At 51.6% G+C, this 21,365-nt stretch overlaps 10 protein-coding genes across 10 annotated transcripts; 6 read left to right on the plus strand and 4 right to left on the minus strand.

The window, feature by feature from the left end:
* Positions 1-106: 106 nt before the first annotated feature.
* On the minus strand, positions 107-1,861 carry N7474_002128 (uncharacterized protein; the record flags this gene model as incomplete). The annotated part of the gene is made up of 1 exon (XM_057193543.1): positions 107-1,861. The coding sequence occupies one exon, from the start codon at positions 1,859-1,861 to the stop codon at positions 107-109; it is 1,755 nt and encodes a 584-aa protein (XP_057058496.1).
* Positions 1,862-2,854: 993 nt separating this feature from the next.
* N7474_002129 (ankyrin repeat domain-containing protein) lies at positions 2,855-4,666 on the plus strand (the record flags this gene model as incomplete). Its single annotated transcript, XM_057193544.1, has 1 exon — positions 2,855-4,666. One exon carries the CDS (start codon positions 2,855-2,857, stop codon positions 4,664-4,666), a length of 1,812 nt encoding a protein of 603 aa, XP_057058497.1.
* Positions 4,667-6,681: 2,015 nt separating this feature from the next.
* Positions 6,682-8,266, plus strand: N7474_002130 (uncharacterized protein; the record flags this gene model as incomplete). Its single annotated transcript, XM_057193545.1, has 6 exons — positions 6,682-6,742; positions 6,792-6,881; positions 6,930-7,084; positions 7,143-7,281; positions 7,335-7,954; positions 8,015-8,266. The coding sequence occupies 6 exons, from the start codon at positions 6,682-6,684 to the stop codon at positions 8,264-8,266; spliced, it is 1,317 nt and encodes a 438-aa protein (XP_057058498.1).
* A 333-nt stretch (positions 8,267-8,599) lies between these two features.
* On the plus strand, positions 8,600-9,202 carry N7474_002131 (GNAT family N-acetyltransferase; the record flags this gene model as incomplete). The annotated part of the gene is made up of 1 exon (XM_057193546.1): positions 8,600-9,202. The coding sequence occupies one exon, from the start codon at positions 8,600-8,602 to the stop codon at positions 9,200-9,202; it is 603 nt and encodes a 200-aa protein (XP_057058499.1).
* Positions 9,203-9,581: 379 nt separating this feature from the next.
* culA (cullin culA) lies at positions 9,582-12,197 on the minus strand (the record flags this gene model as incomplete). The annotated part of the gene is made up of 6 exons (XM_057193547.1): positions 9,582-9,770; positions 9,822-11,719; positions 11,771-11,841; positions 11,898-11,914; positions 12,007-12,076; positions 12,148-12,197. 6 exons carry the CDS (start codon positions 12,195-12,197, stop codon positions 9,582-9,584), a joined length of 2,295 nt encoding a protein of 764 aa, XP_057058500.1.
* An 811-nt stretch (positions 12,198-13,008) lies between these two features.
* On the plus strand, positions 13,009-13,545 carry N7474_002133 (cupin domain-containing protein; the record flags this gene model as incomplete). Its single annotated transcript, XM_057193548.1, has 1 exon — positions 13,009-13,545. One exon carries the CDS (start codon positions 13,009-13,011, stop codon positions 13,543-13,545), a length of 537 nt encoding a protein of 178 aa, XP_057058501.1.
* Positions 13,546-13,627: 82 nt separating this feature from the next.
* N7474_002134 (phospholipase D regulator) lies at positions 13,628-14,886 on the minus strand (the record flags this gene model as incomplete). The annotated part of the gene is made up of 3 exons (XM_057193549.1): positions 13,628-13,652; positions 13,708-14,578; positions 14,637-14,886. The coding sequence occupies 3 exons, from the start codon at positions 14,884-14,886 to the stop codon at positions 13,628-13,630; spliced, it is 1,146 nt and encodes a 381-aa protein (XP_057058502.1).
* Positions 14,887-15,239: 353 nt separating this feature from the next.
* N7474_002135 (mitochondrial K+-H+ exchange-related family protein) lies at positions 15,240-16,170 on the plus strand (the record flags this gene model as incomplete). Its single annotated transcript, XM_057193550.1, has 3 exons — positions 15,240-15,676; positions 15,728-15,783; positions 15,836-16,170. The coding sequence occupies 3 exons, from the start codon at positions 15,240-15,242 to the stop codon at positions 16,168-16,170; spliced, it is 828 nt and encodes a 275-aa protein (XP_057058503.1).
* A 585-nt stretch (positions 16,171-16,755) lies between these two features.
* Positions 16,756-18,076, plus strand: end3 (cytoskeletal adaptor protein SagA; the record flags this gene model as incomplete). Its single annotated transcript, XM_057193551.1, has 3 exons — positions 16,756-16,995; positions 17,051-17,285; positions 17,340-18,076. 3 exons carry the CDS (start codon positions 16,756-16,758, stop codon positions 18,074-18,076), a joined length of 1,212 nt encoding a protein of 403 aa, XP_057058504.1.
* Positions 18,077-18,516: 440 nt separating this feature from the next.
* N7474_002137 (putative SNF2 family helicase/ATPase PasG) lies at positions 18,517-21,285 on the minus strand (the record flags this gene model as incomplete). The annotated part of the gene is made up of 4 exons (XM_057193552.1): positions 18,517-19,367; positions 19,422-20,157; positions 20,211-21,005; positions 21,067-21,285. 4 exons carry the CDS (start codon positions 21,283-21,285, stop codon positions 18,517-18,519), a joined length of 2,601 nt encoding a protein of 866 aa, XP_057058505.1.
* Between the last annotated feature and the right edge of the window lie 80 nt (positions 21,286-21,365).

Genomic DNA, 21,365 nt, shown 5'->3' on the forward strand with positions numbered 1-21,365 from the left:
GTAACTAACGCTTCGGCATGCGCATCAGCAATATATATAGCAATGTGCGCCTGTCAGACCGTTCATATCCATTAATGGAGACTTTACACATCAGTCCAGAAGTAGATCACTGCACGGCTGGAATATTGGTTGTCCATGTCGTCAAATAGACCTCGTCAGGCATAGACCGGAGACTGGAGAGCGCAAGTCCCATAATCGTAAGTCGTGACAAACAGTAGACCAGACTGGTAGTATAAAGAACAAGCAAGTTGACTGCATTCGGGAGGAGGCTTTTCTGTGGGAAGATGTTCGTCCTTGCATTATCGATGAGCCTCTTTGGGCCGAGCCCTAGCTGTCGGATGCAGAGTTGCATAAAGTGGTCCCAAAATTCGTCTGGATGGTTAAAAAAGTGCCGGGCACCGTCAGATGGCAGAGTACGGTCACTGGCGGAATGATCGAATTGTCCATTTTTAATGATGCCGGCTCTCAAGAGGTTGATAATGTCATCCCAAATATAAGCGCAGGATGCAAATATGTCACTGTAAAGTTTCTGCGCCTTGCCACTTTCTGTGTCAGGGTTGTTGTAGATTTCTTCCAATTCCCTGGTAGCTTGCAGAAGCTGGGCGTTGTCAGAACGGTCCCATGACATTTCTCGTAATATCTCGAGAAGCTTGCGCATGAACTCGCGTGGATCGCCTGCTTGGATAGGGATCTGCGCGAGAGGAATTGTGATGAGGCCGACTACGGGGATTGTTATCGAAACCACGGTTGCAATCCTCCATAGAAGCTTTTCGACCACCGTGGGGAATTCAAAGTTCCATGCTATAATGTGTAGACATCCAAATGCTGCGGACAGGACAGCTAAAATTGGGATTGCTGTGCGTGCTGTCTGCGATGTTCCCAATGGGAAGTTGTCGTTCCTGATGCGGTAAACATTGGGGCTCGTGTAGCCTTCCAAGTTTGAGACCATCTTCCAAAAGCTGTCGTATGTTTTCTTGAAGGAAACCGCATGGGGAAAGTCTTTGTGTTTTTTGACAGTGATGGGTACGTCCACCTTCTGAGGCTTGTACAGATAGAGGGCGTAGGTGCACAGACCACAAACAGCGAGGCCGAAGGTGAGCGTCTCCAACTGCGTGAAACGGAGGTTTCGAGTGGCTCTGACTATCAGGGAAAGGACGAGTTGTGCTATCTGCAACACAGCGAGTCCCTTTGCGAATAAATCGTGTTTGCCTTTGTCCATGATATCTTCTTCTCTGATTTCGGGCAAGGAGTAGCACGTGGATTCTTCGGCATATTGAGACGCTGTCAAGGGGAAAGAATTCTCATTCTCCTCGTAGAATAAACCACCCATATTAGCAAAATAAGAATGAGTGAGTGTCCATATCGGTCCATCTTGGCCCACGTGCTGTGCCTCGATATTCTGGTCGTCCATCTCTTGCTGGCCCTTGCGAGCGCCGCGCGAAAGAACAAACATTCTAATCAGCCATGGATATTTGGCTACTTGGTTGTCCGTGCGGTCTTTGATCATTTCAGTTGCTTGAACAGCCATGATGAGCTCAAAAAAAGCATGCACCATGATGAACTCGGGAAAAAGGATTGTGATCGCCATCCATTTGCAACTGCGCAGTAGCCGCCGGACTCGCCCATTATTGCTGACCATTAATGCTGCCACAGAGTATGGCGGTGGACCTGGGACATTTAGGTGCTGGATGCTCCAGGTACAGGCAAAAATGGTGGTTGCGCAACTCGAGACGATGTTCCAAGTTCCCCGGCGTCCAGGACTGCTCTGCCACCCGACTGCGTGCACATTTTCTGGATTCTCACTTGCCGCAAGAACTGGTCCATAAGCAGTCGAAATCAAGAAAAGTAATACTAGAAACATGGCTAATGTTCAAAAAGTTCAAGCTTGGGAGCTGAAGATCCTCGATTCTCCAGCAAGCCAGACTCGGGGCTAAATAAGACAAGGTTATTTTGAGATTCGCAAGTCAACGCCAATCCATGTTGGATGATTTGCCCAGGCGGCGCCTTTCCCAGGCTGCATCCTGCATTTTAATAATTACCCAATAGTTTTGGTCCTTTATATCTGCGGTAGCGGCGGGGTACGTTGTTTTTGGGAAACTTCAAAAGCCACCGGCTTGCCCGAACTGACGTGTCCTGAATCTGACAGACAGCTATTACCCACTTGGCTTCCGGGTCTTTTTGGTGCAGATCTGGACCCCGTAGACGAATCGAACATTTCAGATGACGGGAATGGAGTGAGAAGAGTACTGGAAAAATCAAAGAAAAAGCCTTGATTACTTGATATTTTCAATGCAGTAAATATACCTAATAGCTTCCATCCAGGACTCTCATTCAGGGTTGTTAAGTGAGGGAGTGAAGGATATGATCCTGTACCAACTGTTCCATCGGCAAAGAACGCCTAGTCTGCAGTGACGTGGCTTGCCCAACTCAAGCTGATAACTATCCAATGGAAGGTGCATACAAGAAATGCATCATGCAAACTACCCAACACAACGAGGCGACGAAACAGCCAACTGAATGTTTGGTAAAGATGAAATTTGCGGCAGGGCTCTCCAATCTCGTTGACACCAGACCATATATCAGCTTGAACACTTCCAGTATCCTCCGTCTACCTTCCGTTATTCAACCCCGCTCGGGTTCTCATGCAGATCGGATTGGTAGACATGGGTTCATTACAGTAAGGAGATTTTTTGCCCAGGCTTGATAATACGTCTCATTAGACTGGACCGTACTCACCATTTTCACCAGCTCAAAACCATTTGCCGAAGCAAAGGTGTCAGAGAAGCCGGGCCAAGGAACAACAAAGCATGGCACAGAGATAATACATTTAGCCGCAAGCGGTGATAAACAGAAGATGCAGCAAAATATCGACAGCGGGTGCGATGTGTCAATTACAGATGAGCGCAGTATGTCAGCGCTGCACTGGGCAGCCTTAAACGGGCATACGCAAATTGTGGCCCTCTTATTGCAAAATCAACCCAATCTTACCTCCAGCCAAGATTCGTATGGAAGGACGCCAATGCACTGCGCAGCGGAGAACGGCCACATTGAGGTCGTTCAGCTGTTGATCGACAATACTGACTCCCAACTGGACTTTGGCGACAAATTCCAAAGAACGGCGCTACATTGGGCTGCTGAGAATGGTCACAAAGAAGTCGTCGATATTTTGCTCGAAAAAGGGGCCAAGGCAACCTCGATTGACAAATTCAAGCAAACAGCATTGTCTAGAGCAGCGTGGAGGGGACGGGACGACATAATGAAGCTATTGCTCGAGAAAGAGACCGGAGTTGATAACATAGATCAGAAAGGACGCACTGCCCTGCATCTAGCAGCCGAGACCGGTCATGTCGCAGGAATTGAGATGTTGGTCAGACATGGAGCCAGGATCAACTTTCCAAATTCGGAAGGACGCGCGGCTCTACACCTGGCAGCTCAAATGGGGCATAAGGAAGCAGTAGAATTGTTGATTGGAGAAAACGCAAACATCAATGCAAAGGATTTATACGGCGACGAAGCTTGGGCTGTGGCATTTGACAAGGAGCAGGAAGAAACGGCAAAATTGCTTTGTTTGGCTTTTGTGGAGAGCCTGAAAAGGCAAGGCTCTACGCTTGAATTGACAATTGAAAATATTACGGATGGGTGGCCGACTATCTGGAACCAACGATCGCTTTTCACGTCAGAATACAAAATTGGGCTCGAAACAGGGTTGGAAATATGCATAGATAAAGCATACGGTCGCACTGGCTCATACTTTCACGAGGATGAAACACAGCTCTCGGACGCAGCAAAATCTGGCTCGTTGGAGAGGGTAAACCTTATCCTGAACCAGGGAGCCGACGTCAATGCTAAGTCAAAACATGGTCACCCAACAGCAATCCAGGCCGCAGCGAAAGCCGGCCATATTGAGGTGGTAAAACTTCTGCTTGAAAAGGGGGCTGATGTCAATGCTAAACCCGGAGATTTTGGAGTCACAGTACTCCAGGCCGCAGCAGACGAAGGTCATCTTGAGGTTGCAATGCTCTTATTAGATTGTGGTGCTAACGTCAATGCCGAGCCCATACGCGATGGAGGGAAAACAGCTCTTCAGTTCGCTGCGGCAGCTGGACATTTTGAGATGGTAGAGCTTCTTCTTTGTTACAATGCCGATATCAATGCCGAGCCAGCTCATCATGGAGGAAGAACAGCAATCCAGGCTGCAGCTGGGAGTGGCCACCTCGGACTGGTAGAGGTTCTCCTAGCCAGAGGAGCCGATATCAATGCTCAACCTAGCGAATATGGAAGAACGGCTCTCCAGGCGGCGGCAGAAGGCGGTCATTTACAAGTAGTACGATTTCTCTTAGACCACAATGCTGATACCAATGCCGAAGCGGCATCTTATGGAGGAAGGACAGCAATCCAGGCTGCAGCCGAAAGCGGCCATATCGACGTTGCAAACCTTCTTCTAGACAGGGGAGCTGATGTTAATGATAGACCTAGCAAAGATGGGAAAACGACTCTCCAGTTTGCAGCAGGGGCGGGACATCTTGAGATGGTAAGGTTGCTTTTGGACCGGAGAGCAGATGTTCAATCTTCATGCGAAGGAGCCATCCAAGCAGCCGAGGAAAGCGGCCATCAGGATGTGATAGTACTTCTTTTAGAAAGAGTTGCAACCGGCGACGCTTTTTGAAAAGCCGTCTCTGGACTCCTCGAGAGCGGCGTTCTCCCCCTCCCTACTACTTGAGGTGTGCATAAAATTCGTTCACAGTCCTGGGAAGCGTGTCAAAACAATCAACCTGTCAGACGCTTTTTTTCGGCATATAAGCGAAGCGGGTCCATGATTCAAAACAATGCCGAGTCCCTTGTTTCTTGAACTTCCTATAGCAGACGTCTTATCAACAAGTTAACAATTGCTCTGCCGCTACTTTCTTTGTCTTTTTGGTCAAACTCGCACCAGAAGTCTCTCTCTCTCTCTCTCTCTCTCTCTCTGTGCACAATTTCTGTACATACATCCGTAGCACAACAATGTTGGACCATCCAATCTCGAAATGGCCCCATAATTCCTTCAGTCGAGCTGCTCCACCCTGGGAAACAGGGCTTGTCCCTTATGGATGGATCTGCGGATTTCGAGATACTAACAATAATGGAACCATGGATACGATAATAATGCTCCACAGCCCGGTGGGTACCTCCGATTAGAAGGACAACAATTTCAAGTCGCTATCTGAGAGGGACGAATAGCAACCAATGGGGAGGCGCCAACTAGGGCGCCAGGGCGTGCGTCTCTAATTCCCACGAGCTGGGACAGCGGGACGTTTCTGGGATTAGGACAAAGTAGCAAACCTAAAGATACGAGAACCAGTCGGCTGTAGGGAAATAAAGAAACAAAGAAACACAGTCATTTGCTGCTGCTTTATCACCCCTACTGCTGATGAGCATCGAAAACCCGAGGCCACATTAAGAATTCTTATTCAGGTCGGGCACAACGGACCATTTTTCGTTCCCATAGGGCGATCCGGATTAAAATCCTGGTTAATACTTTGCACTTGAGTAAAACGACTAAGGACACCGGGACAATGGCAATGGAGTGATCGACTGGAAGAATGTTGTAACCGGCTTTTGAAGGGAGTCGGAAAAAATCAGGGTGAGGCGTCTAGAACGGGGCCTGTTACGTTGTGCCGTGCGCCAATCGACGCCCTACAGGCTAGTTAGGGCTTCCTTCTACTGCTCCGTAATGTAATAATAAACCGGGTGATCTTCAATAATGTGCAATAACTCACCTCAAGATTCGCGTCAGGGAAGAGGTGGTGCAGGGAACTGGTAGTGGAGACAATTAATATCTTGAGCAATTACTGTTGAACGTCCTCTGCACAACAGCCGGTTCGCGGGAACAGGGTCTGGGTGAACAAGTTTGTGTCAGGGATGCTCGAAGGATTGTGGCTGCGACGCGCTAACTAGATCCCTGTCGGGGGGCTTTCCCGTGTCTAAAATAACCAAATCGAGTAATTTAGGGGAAACCCAATTCGCAAAATCGTGCACGTTCTCTTCGTGGATACTTTTCTCTCGATAACCTTCATCGGGAAACATGTTTAAACCTCACGCAGGAGCTTGATCGATGCGCAGCGGTTAGAAACGGGCGATCTACTCGATTTTCGGACCCAATCAGCGGCCGGTTGAACATTATGTACTGTCACTATGGACTTCAGTTACGGCGCTAGTTAGTGAGCGGGTCCTTTTGCCATCCCGTCTTGCCGTGGCCACTTAACCGAACTCCCGGATGGAAACAATAGGTTTGATGACAGGTTTTTTTTTTTTTTTTTTTTTTTTTTTGCGGGGGTGGATGTTATTAGGCCTTTGGGAGTCAAAGTCCAGGCGTGGATCGAAAAATATTTGCCGAGAATCTGAATAATATCTAGAGGCTCTTCTCATCCGGCCCCAACCTTTCCTCTTCGTCGATGCTGCGATGTTGACCCTATCCAGGTGAGATCTTTTCCCGATGATGTGCTACTTAGCCATCGCCGGTGAGGATCAAGAAGCTAACCCGATACTAAGATCGTGATCTTGGTTGACATCCAAGGGCTGCAGGTTGCACCCGCGACCTGTGCGGTATTCCCTTTCCTCACCTTGTCCACCACGACGCCTAGACACTCAAAACGACAGGAGCCTTACTTGTGAGCGCCCGGTTGCTCACCAGGCGACGCTCCAATGGCTTCTTCCTGCCCAGACCCGTTCCTTGCCGAATCGCTTTTTCCAGCCACCGGAGGAGGTGAGTAAATATGCGCCTCTATTATGACAATATGCTAACAGCACAATAGCTGTGTTAGGTCGATGGTGTGAGAATTTGGGAAATGTGTCCTGCTGCCTCCCATGTCCGTCCAGCTATTGGAGATGGAGAGACGTTGAATGTAAGCACAGCCCGGGAGAAGCTCTTATCACGAACTAACGCCATCTAGATCTTACTGATGAGGCACGAATTGAGCTATGGCCGAGCATCTTTGTTCTCATTCTACTGGTCTGGTTACTGGTCACTTATGCCATCTTCCCTGTAACTGTAACGGACCGCCATTATCTGGCTGTCAGTCCGACGATTGGATTTACGTGCATTTCGGTATGTACTCGCAGTTTCTGTTACTAGGAGAACCCGACGAGACTAATTCAGGTACTAGATCGCATTTATTAGCCCCAACAAGGGTCAACCAAAGAAGTGTTACAATGAAATCACTCCAAATGACATGGCAAACGATGCAAGATGTGCTTTCATGGCAGTCACCTTATTTTTCGGGGCATGGATTGTGATTCTCAGCTGTGAGATATCCATTCGCTCCAGCAACATGTCGGGCTATGCTGACAATTCACAGGCTTCTTCAGGTCCATTGCACTACATCTTTCCGTCTTCTGGCAGATCAAACCCGGCCCGACATACAAGTATGTCTCGATCGGCCTCATTTACATAGGATCTGGTGCACTTGTCGCCGTCACCTTGGCCATCACCGGTGCTGAATACACCTTCGGCAGGTCGACCTATCTGAGCCCAAACCATGCCACAGCAACCTTCTGGGCTCCGTTCCTGGCCTTCTCCTCTGCCGCTCTCCTTCTCCAAATTCTCACAATAGCACAATGTGTCTGCCTCGTTCTCCGACCGTGGTATAATTACCAGAAGCTAAAATGGTCGGGTTACACCCCTTCTGCCAGTGAAGAGCGTATCATTGGCGCCCAGCAAATAGCAACCAAAATCAGGAAGATTATACAGCTGCAATGGCGGGCCTCTTTGGTTACCGTTCTGATCACGATCTACGTCTGTTTCCTCTCCGCTGTCTTCATGCAGCTGCGCCAATTTAAAGATTATCCCCGGCCGGACAGGCTCGCGTGGTTCGAGTGCCTCGCATCATCAAAGGGGGACAAGTATCCGTGCCTGCCGCTCGCCATACCTTTGGGACCTATTGAACCGGAACTATGGGCCGTTGTGTTAATGCTTGTGGTGAGTCTTTCCTCTTCTCCAACCGGATAGCCCCAAATCTTGCTAACTTTCGGTTTTCAGCTGAGTGGCCTATTGGCCGTCGCCATCTTCTTTCGTTCGTCAATGATTCGGGCTTGGATAAGCCTACTGAAAGGAGAGACACGGCCACTTACCCCGGTTCATCAACTCAGTGATATGACTGACCCACCCCGGCCAGAAAGTGAGCAGGACGAGGAGATTGCAACGCCGTCTGGGCGAATCACCTACGAGGACCTATATGACTCGAACAGCCTGATGAAAAGCCAGACGGTGCCCTACCACCATGTGAATTAGCTAAAACCGTTGTGTATACTGTTAGATGGGGAGTTAGGTTTCACTCCTGGAGGTATCCAAATTCCAGATCCAGAATTGGGGATTTTTGGGAATTTCAGGTTTTTCATAGGGTATGCCTTCTAGTAGTTATTAGTGGGGGTGAGTTAGTGATTAGTGAAGTTGGTTAACTAAGTTAACGTTACTCTTGATGACCTATCATGACTCATCTTAGTAGTAAAGGGGCACGCCTGAGCTGATTACTTGGGGGCCTAATCAGCCAACTATAAAGATGTCCTCACGCCTCGAATCTATAACCGTCCATTCCTTATATCACTACAATAATATACCGCAATAATGGCTGCCACCATACCCGAAAGTGCAATCTACAAACCCTTCCACTCCCAGCGCCTCTTCTTCCGCGCACTAGAAGAGAACGAAAAAGACGAAGCCTTCTTCTGCAAGCTATGCCTGGAGCCGCAAGTGATGTTCATGGCCTCACCAGTGCCCACCGTTCCCATGAGTGCAGCGTCAATCAAAGAGCTGCGAAAAGAATTCGCAAAAGACTCCTTGCTCATGGTCTTGATCTGCAAACAACCCGAATCCGCAGACAAGGAACCCGAGCCCATTGGATTGACGAATCTCAGAAACAACAAATTTATGCATAGTCGGAACGCGGAGCTGGGGATTATGATCATGCCCGAGCACCAGGGGAAAGGGTACGGACCTGAGGCTATTTCGTGGATTCTTGATTGGGGGTTCACGGAGCAGGGGTTGCATCGCATTGAACTTGGGACGTACGAGTTGAATGAACGGGCACAGAAGGCGTATGTAGGGATGGGGTGGGTGGTTGAGGGGAGGAAAAGAGAGGCGTTATTCAAAGCTGGGCGCTTTTGGGATGTCATTATTATGGGGATATTGGCGGCTGAGTGGAAGGAAAAGAAGAGGGCTGCAAACTAGACTTCCAAGGATGCAATTTGAAGAATTCAGTGGACCATAAATAAAGCGGCAAAGGGCTTGTCTACAGCATGAACTCTGCACGAGAAAGGGAAGGAAACGGGTTATCGTTGATCTGTCGTCTCAGCGCTATGAAGATGAGAAGATAAATAAGAAAATTGCACACAATCCAGACACTCATGTCGCGCTCAACGAGGTGAGTCCTTTGGTCCTCGTAGGAGACCCGACGCATGCCTATTTTGCCATCAATGCCGCAGACATATGGTAAGAGAAAGCTCTGAGATAGATGATCCACCAGCAAAAAAAAAAAAAAAAAGACGGTGAACACAAATGCAAGTTAGCAAGTTTGGGGAGGGAGATGAGCAAGAGATGCGAGCTGGGCTTAAGCAATGTAGGAGATCTCGTCCCCATCCAAACGCTCGATATAATCTTTTTCCATGAGAGCTTCGATGTTCTTTTTGATGTCTGGGATCTTGGGCGGGAAGCGTGACTTGACCTGCTGGATGACTTCCTGGACCAGCTGGACGTGCTTCATCTTCTTGCGCGATTTCATGATACGGACAATGGCCGACTGCAAAGGGGGTTAATAATGGAAATTAATAGACAGAAAAGACAAACTCACCTGCAGGAGCAGTTTTCGGTCCTCCTCTATCGTCTTATGTGTGTCGTCCGCCTCTACTTTTTGTTCGGACTTGATCTGGATGTTCAGGTTGACTTTAATTTTCTTGTTTTTGAAGTTGTAGTTCAGGGAGAAGGTGGTGGATGGGTCGGGCTTGGCACCCTCGGGGGAAGCCAGGAGCACCTTGGCCTTCAGGAGAATGCTGAGGTTGGGGTCGAGGATTTCGGACCCGAGAGTGGTGGCCTTTTGGATTTCGGGATACGACAGCGTGTCGGTCTCGTTGAAGAGCAGCAAGATGCCCATTTGGTAGGTCGACACCTGGAAGGTATATGGCACCTTGGTGTTTTTGATGTAGTTGGCCTTGACTTCACCTTTGCACAGCTGCCATAGCCAGGTCAGCTTGCGGCCACTGTGCTTGTCAAAGTAGAACTTCTGGAACCGCTCGGCTGTCTTCACAATCTCTTGTGGTGCCAGGAAGACAGTGGTGGGCGGGTTAAGGGGCCAGAATCCGGTTCCCAAAATCTGGAAGTGCGCGTCGACCATTTTCTTCCGATCGTCATCATCCAGAACCTTGTCTTGCCAGTCCCGGTAGTTGGCGTTGAGATCCTTCGAGATCTGAATGTCTTGGAACATGCGCTGCAGCTTGTTGGTGTACTCGAAACCACACGCCTCCTTCAACTTGCTGATCATGCTGGTCTCTGCATCATCAGTCACCGAGCTGACGTGCACCAGGCGCTTGGCCAGCATCTTGGAGTAGAATTTTTGGAAAACATCCTTGTCCTCGATGTACTTGAAGACGGTCATGATCTGCACCAACATCTCCTCGAGCTCCGACTCCTCGGCAGCCTTGGATCCCTTCTTAAGCAACGAGTCTGTGTAGCGTGCCAGCAGCTCGGGGGACTTGGTGGAGCTCGATTTGCAAATGCGGTTGCGGTTGACGAATTCTCGACATGCGTTGTCCAGAGAACGGACAAACTCAGACTCGCCGTTGAATGCCTCATCAACCAAGTTTTGATACCGCGTGTGAACCTGCAGCAGAGCATCGACGTACAGTTTAGGTTCGAACGACTCGCCCTCTGCGGCAACCTTTTCGACCGCAGCCAAGCCGGCTCTCCTGACGTGGTTTTCGAAAGTGGCGCGCAGAGGATCCAAGCCCTCCTTGATGCGAGAAAGAAGTCGGTACATCCGAGCGAGATCCTCCTGGCGCTCGTTATCCAATAGAACCTGGAATTCATCTCGAAGCAAGGTTGAGTGGGCGGTGACGAGAACGTCCAAACAGGTCTCGGTAAGGTGCTTGGTGACATCGGGATGCAAGTAAAGCCCCACGCGAGCCTTCTCCTCGTCAAGCCGCGCCTCTGCCTTCTTCATGTATTCCACCACACTGTTCTCCGCAACAAACTGCCGGGATTCGTTCTCGTAGTACACCCGGGTGGCGTTGAGGAACGGCTGCTGGAAGTATTTCCGGTAGACCTCGAGCGTAGGCTTGGTGCTGTCATTCTCATCTAGGCCAAGCGAGACAAAGGAATCCACGATGCTCTTGATTTGAGATTGTTCGATCGTCTCGCCATTCCGCTGTTTCTCAATCAGGTTCAAGACCGCGTCCATGACCTTCTCATGGACATGCTCGAAGAAGTCATCCTTCCACTTGACCAGGTGCAGTGTATACACGTCGTAGACATTCTTCTTGCCCTCATCGATCTCGCGCTTGACCCAGTGGCGGTTAAGATAGCGGAACAGGTGGTTGACGTATTTGGCAGCGGTTGTGTAACGATTCCATTCGCGGATATAGAAGCCTAGAAGAGCTTCCTCGGAATGACTCTGTGATTCCTTGTACACCGATTCGAGATGGCGCGAAAGATACTCCCCTAGTAATTTATAGAGCTCCTCTCCAAGAAGATGTGCTATCCAACGAGTCAGTACCGGTTCAAGGAATAGGAAAGGTCAGAACGAACCTCCCCGATGTGTTTGTAAGGTATGGCCAGTGGTGACCGCTTTCTGTGAAGTGCAAAAATTGTGCACCGCCCTGTTTTGAGTCAGCCACATCCCCAAGTAAGACGGATGGTCGAAGAGAACTCGTACGTGTATAAGGCCATGTACTGGGTGAGAGAAACGCATGTTAGTCGAGTCACCATAAAAGAAGCCCCCCGGTCCAGTAGGTAGACAGAGATAGCTCTGCGGATCCACGTACAGTCTTCATATCCACTCCTTCTTCCAGCTTCAGCATGACGCTGTTGATGCCCGCTTCCAAGAATGACCATCTGCACTCATTTAGTCCTTGTCTCTTGCCATATGCCATCGCCATCGCCAAAACAGCTGAGAAAGCACTCACGTTTCCTCAAGGTCATCCTTATGAGGGGTCTGGGGCATCACTGGCGGCATGATGCTATCGTAGGGTGAGAGGTCGGGGGCAAGGGAAGAGGGAAAGTTGAGTCTGCAGCAGCCGATGTATAAGTTAATGAACATGCACCAACATCTCTATGAGTCCATATCAGGAGCAGATACCTCGCGGACACAGTTCAAGGGGGAGAGACCTCAGACGGTTGCGGCGGCCAGAATAGACGCCTTGCAGACCGGTTCTGAAAGGACCATGCGCGCTGGTAAGATAGGGGTGGAATCTGCGAGAAACGAAGGACCTGAGCCAGATGAAAGCTCCCCGAGGGTCCTGCAAAGCAAAAGAGAAGGAAGAGAAGGCAAAAGGATGTGGCGGGTGAGGCTGAGAGAGACAGAAGGGCGCGTGGGGAGGGACTTTTGGGCAGGCGGTCGGTGCTGACTAAGAGCATGGTCCCAGTAGGTTTGGTTTACTAGGTATGGATAATGCCTGAAGACATCTCGCAAACTAAGTCATGGGAGACAGGGGATTTCCACTTGGTACTGGCGAGGATGAGGCTGGACAGTTGAGTATCGTGGTTGGCGCACTGCCCTATCAGTCACTAGGCGGCCTTGTTGCATCCGATCGTCTTCTATCGTGGGTCATGTCAGACATCTAGGTGACCGGAGCTCGCGTTATTTCGTAGCAGATCTGGTAGTCATGTGCCATTCGTCTACCTGATCCTATATTACGGTCTTTGTGTGGGTGTAAATGTCTGCGTGGATGTTTATCCGCCATGACGTCATGCCCAAGCTCGGATTAGGGTATGAATCGGTCTGTTATACAACCACCACCAAACACTCTCTACCTGGACCAAGCACCATGACTGTCAGCCCACAGTCGAACATTAAAGTGACCACCCGTCAAATCCCCAAATGGCACCGCATCCCCAACACCTCTATCCAGTCCCACCCATTCATGATCTACCATGGAGCCTTTGATGCAACGTCGTCCGAGCTCTCAGCGTGTCTGGAAGAGGTCGGCGAAGTAGTACCGCAATGGGTCTACACCATGTACAGCCAGACCCATTTCCACTCCACCTCACACGAGGTCCTGGGCGTGGTCTCGGGCCGCGCCCGGCTGTGCTTCGGGGGCGAGGAGAATCCCGACAGGTTTGAGCCGACGGTGCAGCGAGGCGACCTCATCATTGTTCCCGCCGGTGTCGGCCATCGGCTCTTAGAGGACCTGGACCGGAATGCGGAACCATTCACAATGGTCGGTGCGTATCCTCGCGGGAAGCACTGGGATATGTGCTATGGGCAAGCCGGGGAGGAGGCCAAGGTCAAGGACATCCAAAATGTGGACTGGTTCAAGAGAGACCCGCTGTACGGAGACGATGGACCAGCTCTGCATGTCTAGCTGTGCAACTATCTATGCCGAAGGTTGGTATTGTCGGCAGAAGCAAGGTTCGCAAAATTAGCAGAAAAGCAATGTCACTCGATCACTTGGCCACTCTTTCAACGAGCCTATGGAGATGTCAGTAAGGGAGTAGTCCCAAAACGCCAGAAGCCCAAGACTTACCGGAGAACACTGAGGGCAAATGTCATAAGCCAAGCTAGCAGCGCTACCAACAGGACAGATGCAAGAGCTTTTTGTCGACTACAGATGGCATCATTCTTCGGCACCCACTTATGGTTCACCTCGGCGACCTTGCAAGAGCCAGTCACCTCCGAGAGGGAAGCAAATGCCAAACTCAGATTGGCCGAATCAAAAACAATGAAGATGAGATCCAGCAAAATCAGACGTGCTTTGGCGGTGGGGGACCGTAGACCCAGGGGTTTGGACGTGTACTCGTCGAACGTGATGTAGACAAGATAGACCAAGGCCACCGCATCAACAATAATGGCCATCAAGGCCGACGGTCCCTGAGGACGGTGCAATCCGTCGGCGATTTTCTGGATGGACCCGCCCAGCGCCAGTGCCGAAAGCGAGAAGCACCAGACCGTCAGACGCAGAATCAGAGGCACAACGGGGCTCTTGAGCAGGGAACTGTGGAAGCGCTTGAACCAGGCATCCCGACGACGGCTCGCGGTGTGCAATGGATATTCCGGGCTGTCGCCATCCAAGAGCTGGCCGCGCCATGGCTGCGAGTAATCGCCATGGTTCTTATCCATCCATTCCGGTGTCACTTGATTCCCCTCTCTGCCTGTCTCCCGGGGGTATTGAATCGCGCGTGAGAATGTTATCCAGCGCGATTCGCGGTCTTGCGAGGCCGACCTATCTTCTCCGAGGAGCCTCTGATCGCGCGACTCGGAACATTCGCGCCGGGCCGTAGAGGGTGAATGATTGTGTTGAGCGACAAGCGCGTCGTTCGGTTGGGGAGGAAGCAGGCGATCGGTGACGGTTGCTTCGTCGTCGTCGTCCACCTCGATCTCGATTGATCGAACCCATGCTGTGTAGACCCATTGTCAGTCATAACGTCTTCACCCCGGACTGGACTCATCACCTACCGGGCAGTGTGCGTGTAACCTGTTGAGGCCCCACGACCTCCGGGATCATCATTCCCTCTGGGCTGCGTAGCGCCGAGTACTCCGAAGCGCTGTTGCGAACCGGATCACCCGCCTGGGTATCGATGCGCAACTGGTTGAGAGGCGCCGCTGGGGACCCTGATCCTGAAGGAATGGGCATTTTCTCCGACAATTTCTCTTCAAAGACGCGCCCCGTGCCATCCTCGCCCTGGACGCCTTGCATTTCAGTCATGGCTGGCGATGGAGGAAGCAAACGACGCGAAAACAGCTAGACTGGAGGGATGCAGCTTAATTGACCCCAGGCCGCAGCATAGCCTGCCGCCTACCGAGTGCGAGTGCCAATAAGCGGGCCAAATATGCAAAGCGAAACCAAATAAACACGAGCGAAAGAAGAACAAGCGAACGGGTGACAAAACAAGCCAGGCGGCAGCTCTAGGCCGAAACGTAGGCGCAAAATGACGTGTGGCGCGGGCGGACGAACCCTCAGGTTGTTTCTGCCACTTCCTTCCCAAACTCGTTACCAACCAAAAGACATGGGACTCATTCCCTACAGTTAGTCCCTGCTCCCTGCCGATACTCGTTATCATGCGCCTTTTCCTGATCCCGATCTCGACGAGACGGGCGCTGATCTACGCTCGGCCACTGCGGCGGGATTCGCCCAAGGAGCTGTCCCTGCTGGACCGGGTCACCAGCAAAGCCGCTAAAACCTGGGCCGAATGGGAGGAAGCCGAGAAAGGATGGAAGAAGCATCTCGTCCACTGGGGGAACCGAATGCAACAGCGTATCCCATATGAAGAATGGGGACTGAAGAGCATCCCTTCGCTCAATGCGCAGCGCCGTCTGGATGACCAGTATGGCACACACAAGATTGATGTGCTCTTCCCGGGCAACTCGGTGCGATTGAGCCGCATTCCCAATCTGCTGCGAGCGATTGCCACGGACAGGCAGGAGTTGCATCGCAGGAAGATGTGGTGGAGCTTTGCGGCGGCGCCGATTACTGCACCGCTGGCATTGATTCCCGTGTATGTGATGTTTGGAAGCTTGTGGTCGCCGTGCTGATGGGGATGATGCAGAGTCCCGAACATTCCCTTCTTTTATCTAGTCTACCGCGGCTGGTCCCATTGGCGAGGTTGGTGCTGCCTTCTTTATTTATCCGTATAATGCTGATTTGTCATATGCAGCATTGAACGGCTCGAAACACTTGGAATATCTGGTCCAAAACGACCTTCTCAACCCTATATCCCTCCCCGAGTTGGAACGGCTATACGCCAAGCGCGCATCGTTTGCGCTCGACGATACCCAGATCGACACCCCTCCATCTGAGATGGTCGAGGACATGGAGCAGAGCGATGACCGGGTGTTACTGAAGATGTCGGATGCGAAGAAGCTGGCGTCAATTTTGGAGGCACCCGAGCTGGCATTGGAAGCGGAGCGGGCCATTGTCCAGATCAGCGGGCAGCTCAAAGCACAGCAAGAGCAGAAGGCGAAAGCTGAAGATGACAAGAAGAGTCGCTGAAGACATCGATCTATGCCACTCACACATGTATCATAGATAGACAGTAATCGTTCATTATCCTCTCATTTTGCTACTTCTGTTCCAATTGAATCCAGACGAAGACAACAACTAAAACCTGTATTGCACCAGCTTACCCAGTATCAGCGTCGACCCGAGGAGCAGTCGGTTAACTGTTGATTGCCAACCAATGGGATGAACTCTTCTGAAGAGCTGAGCGCCTGTTCAGTCTCTGAATTTCGGCTCGAAGCTGAGATTTGACTGCTTCCTGAGATACAGAAGCCCGGGGTATGTCACTGCTAGTAATAATGACAGATCCAATGCCTTCAATATTATTTTGCCATAGAATCAAATAAACTCACTCCATTGAGCATGAAAATGGTTCTTTAATAATCGCAAACGTAACTTTCCGGGAGAAACAAAACAAAAACAGCATCCATCAATGAATTCTTTTCAGTTCACACTGTCGTTGCTGCCCATTCATTCCCTTCGCTGTGGCCAGGTCCCGCGGAAGTACCATAGTCCGACCGCCCCCGTCATTGCCCCAGTTGCTCTCACCCTCTTACACTCCCCATCCACCCCGCAACCATGTCGTCCAAGAAGATCGAGCAATGGGAGATTGAGCGGTACTGGGAGATTTTCTCCTCGCTCGCCGGCGGGCAGTCACGCCTGAACAGCTCGCAGGCCGCGTCCGTGCTGAGAAACAGCCGGCTGCGCGATGACCAGCTCGAGAAGGTGTGGGACATTGCCGACGTTGACGGTGACGGAGAGCTGGACTTCGAGGAGTTCTGCGTGGCCATGCGCCTGGTCTTTGATCTGGTCAATGGGGTATGCACTGTGTGCGTGTTACTGAAAACTGTCTTGCTGACGCTTTGGGAAATAGGAATTACAAGAAGTGCCCGCCGTGCTGCCGGACTGGCTGGTCCCGGAGTCCAAGTCGCATCTGGTGCATGCGACGCGTGCCCTGAGTAGTCGTCCTGAGCAGTTCGAGCGCATTGAGGACGAGGACGACTCGCTGGGTCTGAAGGATGGCTTTGACTGGTACATGAACCCCGGCGACAGGGCCAAGTACGAGGAGATCTATAGCGCGAACCGCAACCACCGTGGCGAGACGACCTGTGAGTTGTTTGCTTGCTTTATTTGAAAGAAGCATTGGCTGACGCATAACCCAGTTGAATCGCTGCAGCCACTCTACGAATCCCTCGACGTCCCCGACACTGACGTCCGCTCCGCCTGGAACCTCGTCAACCCCTCCGCCAGCGGCGCCATCAACAAAGACGCCACGCTTGCCTTCCTCCACATCCTCAATTACCGACATGAAGGCTTCCGCATCCCGCGAAGTATCCCCGCGTCGCTGCGCGCCTCCTTTGAGAACAACCAAATCGACTACCAACTCGACAACGCGCTGCCGGCCCAGCGTTACGGCACAGACGGCGGCACCGAGACAAGCACAGGGCGCAAGGCCAAATTCGGCGACACATATCTCAGTCGGCTGGGCGTGGGTGGCAAGGGCAGCTACCAACCCAAAGGCACGGATTTCAGCGACACCATCCAGGACGAGGAGTGGGAGAAGGTCCGGCTGCGGCGGGAGCTGGCCGAGCTGGAGACCAAGCTGAACTCGGCGAACCAGGCATCTGATACGCGCCGCGATCGGCCGCGGAACGATGGCCGGCCGAATTGGGTACTTATCAAGAAAGAGGCGCTGCAGTTGCTCGAGTATAAGGAGCGGGAACTGCGAGAGTTGCGCGAGGGCGTGGGGAGGACTAAGGATGGTCAGGATCTCGAGCGTCTGCGGGAGGATGTTAAGACTGTCGGCGAGCAGGTCGATGGCTTGAAGAGCCATCTGGCGCAGCGCGGTGAGGTCCTGGCTGATCTGCGCCGGCAGATCGAAGATGCGAGACGCCGATGATTCTTGTGTAATCCGTTGCGTTCATTCGACCGCATATATGAACATTTCCCCCCTATTCGTTTGCTCTGTTATGTACAGCCACTCCTGGCGTGGAGCTATCGGCGTTTTCTCATGTGCTTCTCGTGGATTGGTTTGTTTTGCATGGCCATAGCAGCATAACCTTTTGAATAAAATCCACCGTTGATATCATTGTGACCTATCTGAAGATCATCTAGTAGTACATTAGACATCTATCCGATCTACTCTTGTGCATCGCCATGCAATAGAGCAAAAACCACGTCGCCGACAATCCATCCCAAGATCAACGCTGACCTCCATGCCAATGAAACGCCCGAAACGAGCAAGTAGAGTACAGTCGAAGACTGCCAGCCAGGAAAATTTCAGAACAACACCAAGCTACAACACCACGAACCGAAAGAGATGTCAAGACTTAGTCGGCTTCACGCCATGAGAGTCTCCCCGCCATCCCTCTTCGTCTCAACAGCCACAAAAGCATGGCCAGTCCGATCCAACCCCTTCTCAGCGCGGATATACGCCTCCTCACTGCGGTCAGTAAGAATCTCAAGCTCTTTATCGGACAGAATAGACTCGGGATCCGCGCCCGCCTCGAAGCGCTCGAACTCATCTTCGCCGAGGACCTTGCGCAGCTCATCCACGTCCTGGGCGGTAACACCGGTCTCCAGCAGGGAGCGGAACTTTCCCTTCTGGATTACCAGGCGCTCGAGACGGCGCTTGGAGTCGGCCTTTTCGAGCAGCGTCTGCTCGACAGTCCCTTTCGTCGCCAGCCGGTACACGATCACAGGCTTCTTTTGACCAATCCGGTGAGCACGGTCTTGGGCTTGCAGGTCCTGCTGCGGGTTCCAGTCGGAGTCGAAGAGGATGACCGTATCGGCCGCGACGAGGTTAATGCCCTGACCGCCGGCGCGCGTGCTCAGGAGGAAGATCTTGTGCTTCGGGTCTGTGTTGAAGGCCTTGATCTGGGCTTGACGATCCGCCTGCGCGATTGCTCCGTCAATGCGACAGCACTTGTAGGACCGAAGGTCCCGGGCCCAGTCTTCCAAGATGTCCAGCTGCGTCTTGAACTGGGAGAAGATCAGAATCTTGTGGCCTTTCTTCAGGAGGAAGGGAATCAGGCGGTCCAGCAGGAGCATTTTCCCGGATGCTGACACGAGAGTCTCATCAACGGGGGATGATTCGTCTGTCCAGGGCCAGTAGAAATTGTGAGGGGAGTTGCATGCTAGACGTGCTTGCATGACTGGGTTCTGCATTTTCTTCTGTCCAATCTCCTTTTCTGTAGGGATGAATTAGTTGCTGCAGTTACTTACGCTTCGTGGCAGATACGTACTGGCAAGCTTGATTGTCTTGGCCCTTTCCAATTCCTCGAGTTCATTCTCGCTTTGCTCGACAACCTCGGGCTCATCCTCAATCCCTTTCTCCAATTGGCGCAACTTGGTGTCAAAAGCGCGATCACTCATCTCCTTGTAAGAAGGCCGAACACTTCGGCGCCGACGAGAGCTAGTCGTACTCGTACTCGCTGGTGTGGCGGAACGGCTCGATTTCACGCTCTTGTTAGGAAGAGAGCTGGCATCACTGCTCTCACGGCTGCGCTTGCGCGACAAACTCTCACTTTTAGCTGCCAATCTTTCAAATGCCTGTCCCTCGAGATACTGTCGGCCGGTTCCATTGAGAATCTCACGATAAAGGTCCTTCTGCTCTGCCGTCAACGGGGCGTACAGAATGTACTCTCGCTTCTTGGGCAGAGAAGTCTCCACGTCAGTCTTGAGACGCCGCAGAAGGAACGGCTTGAGGATTGCATGCATCGTGGTAACCAGGTTGCGTTTCCGACGCTCTATCAGATCAGCCTGTCCTCTGTTGTCCAACACAGACGAAAAATCAAACCAGCTCTCAAAGCTGTTGAGATCATTGAACACCTCCGGAAGGAGAAAGTGTAGTAAAGACCACAACTCGGAGATGTTGTTTTGTAAAGGCGTGCCTGTGATAAGCAAGCGGTTTGCTGAGTTATAAGTGAGCAGTTCTTTGATAAGACGGCAGTTCATGTTCTTCAGGCGATGTCCCTCGTCCTTGATGTTTGGGTCAGTTGTCAATCATACTTGCCAGGAAGAATGAAACTCACCACAATGATGTACCGCCATTGATACTGCGCCAGGAACTTGCGATCATTCATGCAAATGTCGTACGAAGTACACACAACAGGGAAGTCCATCTTGGCCTGATCCCGCATCTTCATACGCTTTGACCTGATAGCCGCTCGCTCTTCCTTGTCCCCATGGTAGAGAACGGTCGAGATAGAAGGCGTCCACCGGGCAAATTCATCTATCCAGTTGCTCAGCGTGCTCAGTGGAGCCACGATGAGGAAAGGTCCAGACGCTTGATTTTCTTTCAAAAAGGCAATAATCGAGATGGCCTGGATGGTCTTTCCAAGGCCCATCTCGTCGGCCAGAATCCCACAGAGACCGTTCGAATAGAGTGATTTCAGCCACTCCAGTCCTTCCAGCTGATATTTGCGCATCTTCCCACCCGTGATCAGCTCCGGCTGCTGGGTAGCAACCAGATCCTGCCCACCGAGGGCCGTGGGGTTTGCCTCATATTCGTCCGCAGCGTGCTCAAGGGCCTCTTGCACTGTGGGGTTATCTTCTTTCACCTCCACGTCTGCTTTCTTAAAGAATGAGGAAATCTTGCTGTCCGTCGGCGTTGCTTTCTTTGGACGACCGCGCTTCGATCCCGAGGGTTGTGTGGATTTGTCGGCTGGAGGTTGCTCAGTTGTTTTGGCGTTGCGCGTCGCCCGTCTCTCAACGACGACAGGCTTCTTTTGTTTCTGCTCAGAGGCTGCTTGCTGCTGCTTGATCGCTGCCAGGTGGGCTTCCTCTTGCTGCTTCTTCATTTTCTCGGACATGATAGCCACAAACACCTACGCGCAAACAAACAAAGGTTAGACTGTGACCACTAACAATGGTGAGGAGTAGACATACAGAGCTCGTCTTCAACAGATGCATGAGCGCCTTGGCCTTACTGTCCATCCCTTCTGTGTCGTTGCTGTCCACCGATTCATGTTCTTGGCCAGCTTCCTTCTCGGAGGGCAGCTTCATATCCTGGTCTTCCGTAATTGGGGAGGATGGGACGGTGGATTCGGGCTGGTGAGTGCCAGCCCGGGAGTCGGTGGGGGTGATGGGCGAATCTGAGGCCGACATGGCGGGTGAGTTAGGGGGAGAGGATATCGATAGATCGGGATCAAGAGATCGAGATCGAGAGGAAGGGCTAGCTTATGACA

This window comes from Penicillium riverlandense (genome assembly GCF_028828495.1).
Source record: "Penicillium riverlandense strain IBT 135883 chromosome Unknown utg000001l_segment0_segment0, whole genome shotgun sequence".
In the NCBI taxonomy this organism is placed as follows: Eukaryota; Fungi; Ascomycota; class Eurotiomycetes; order Eurotiales; family Aspergillaceae; genus Penicillium; species Penicillium riverlandense.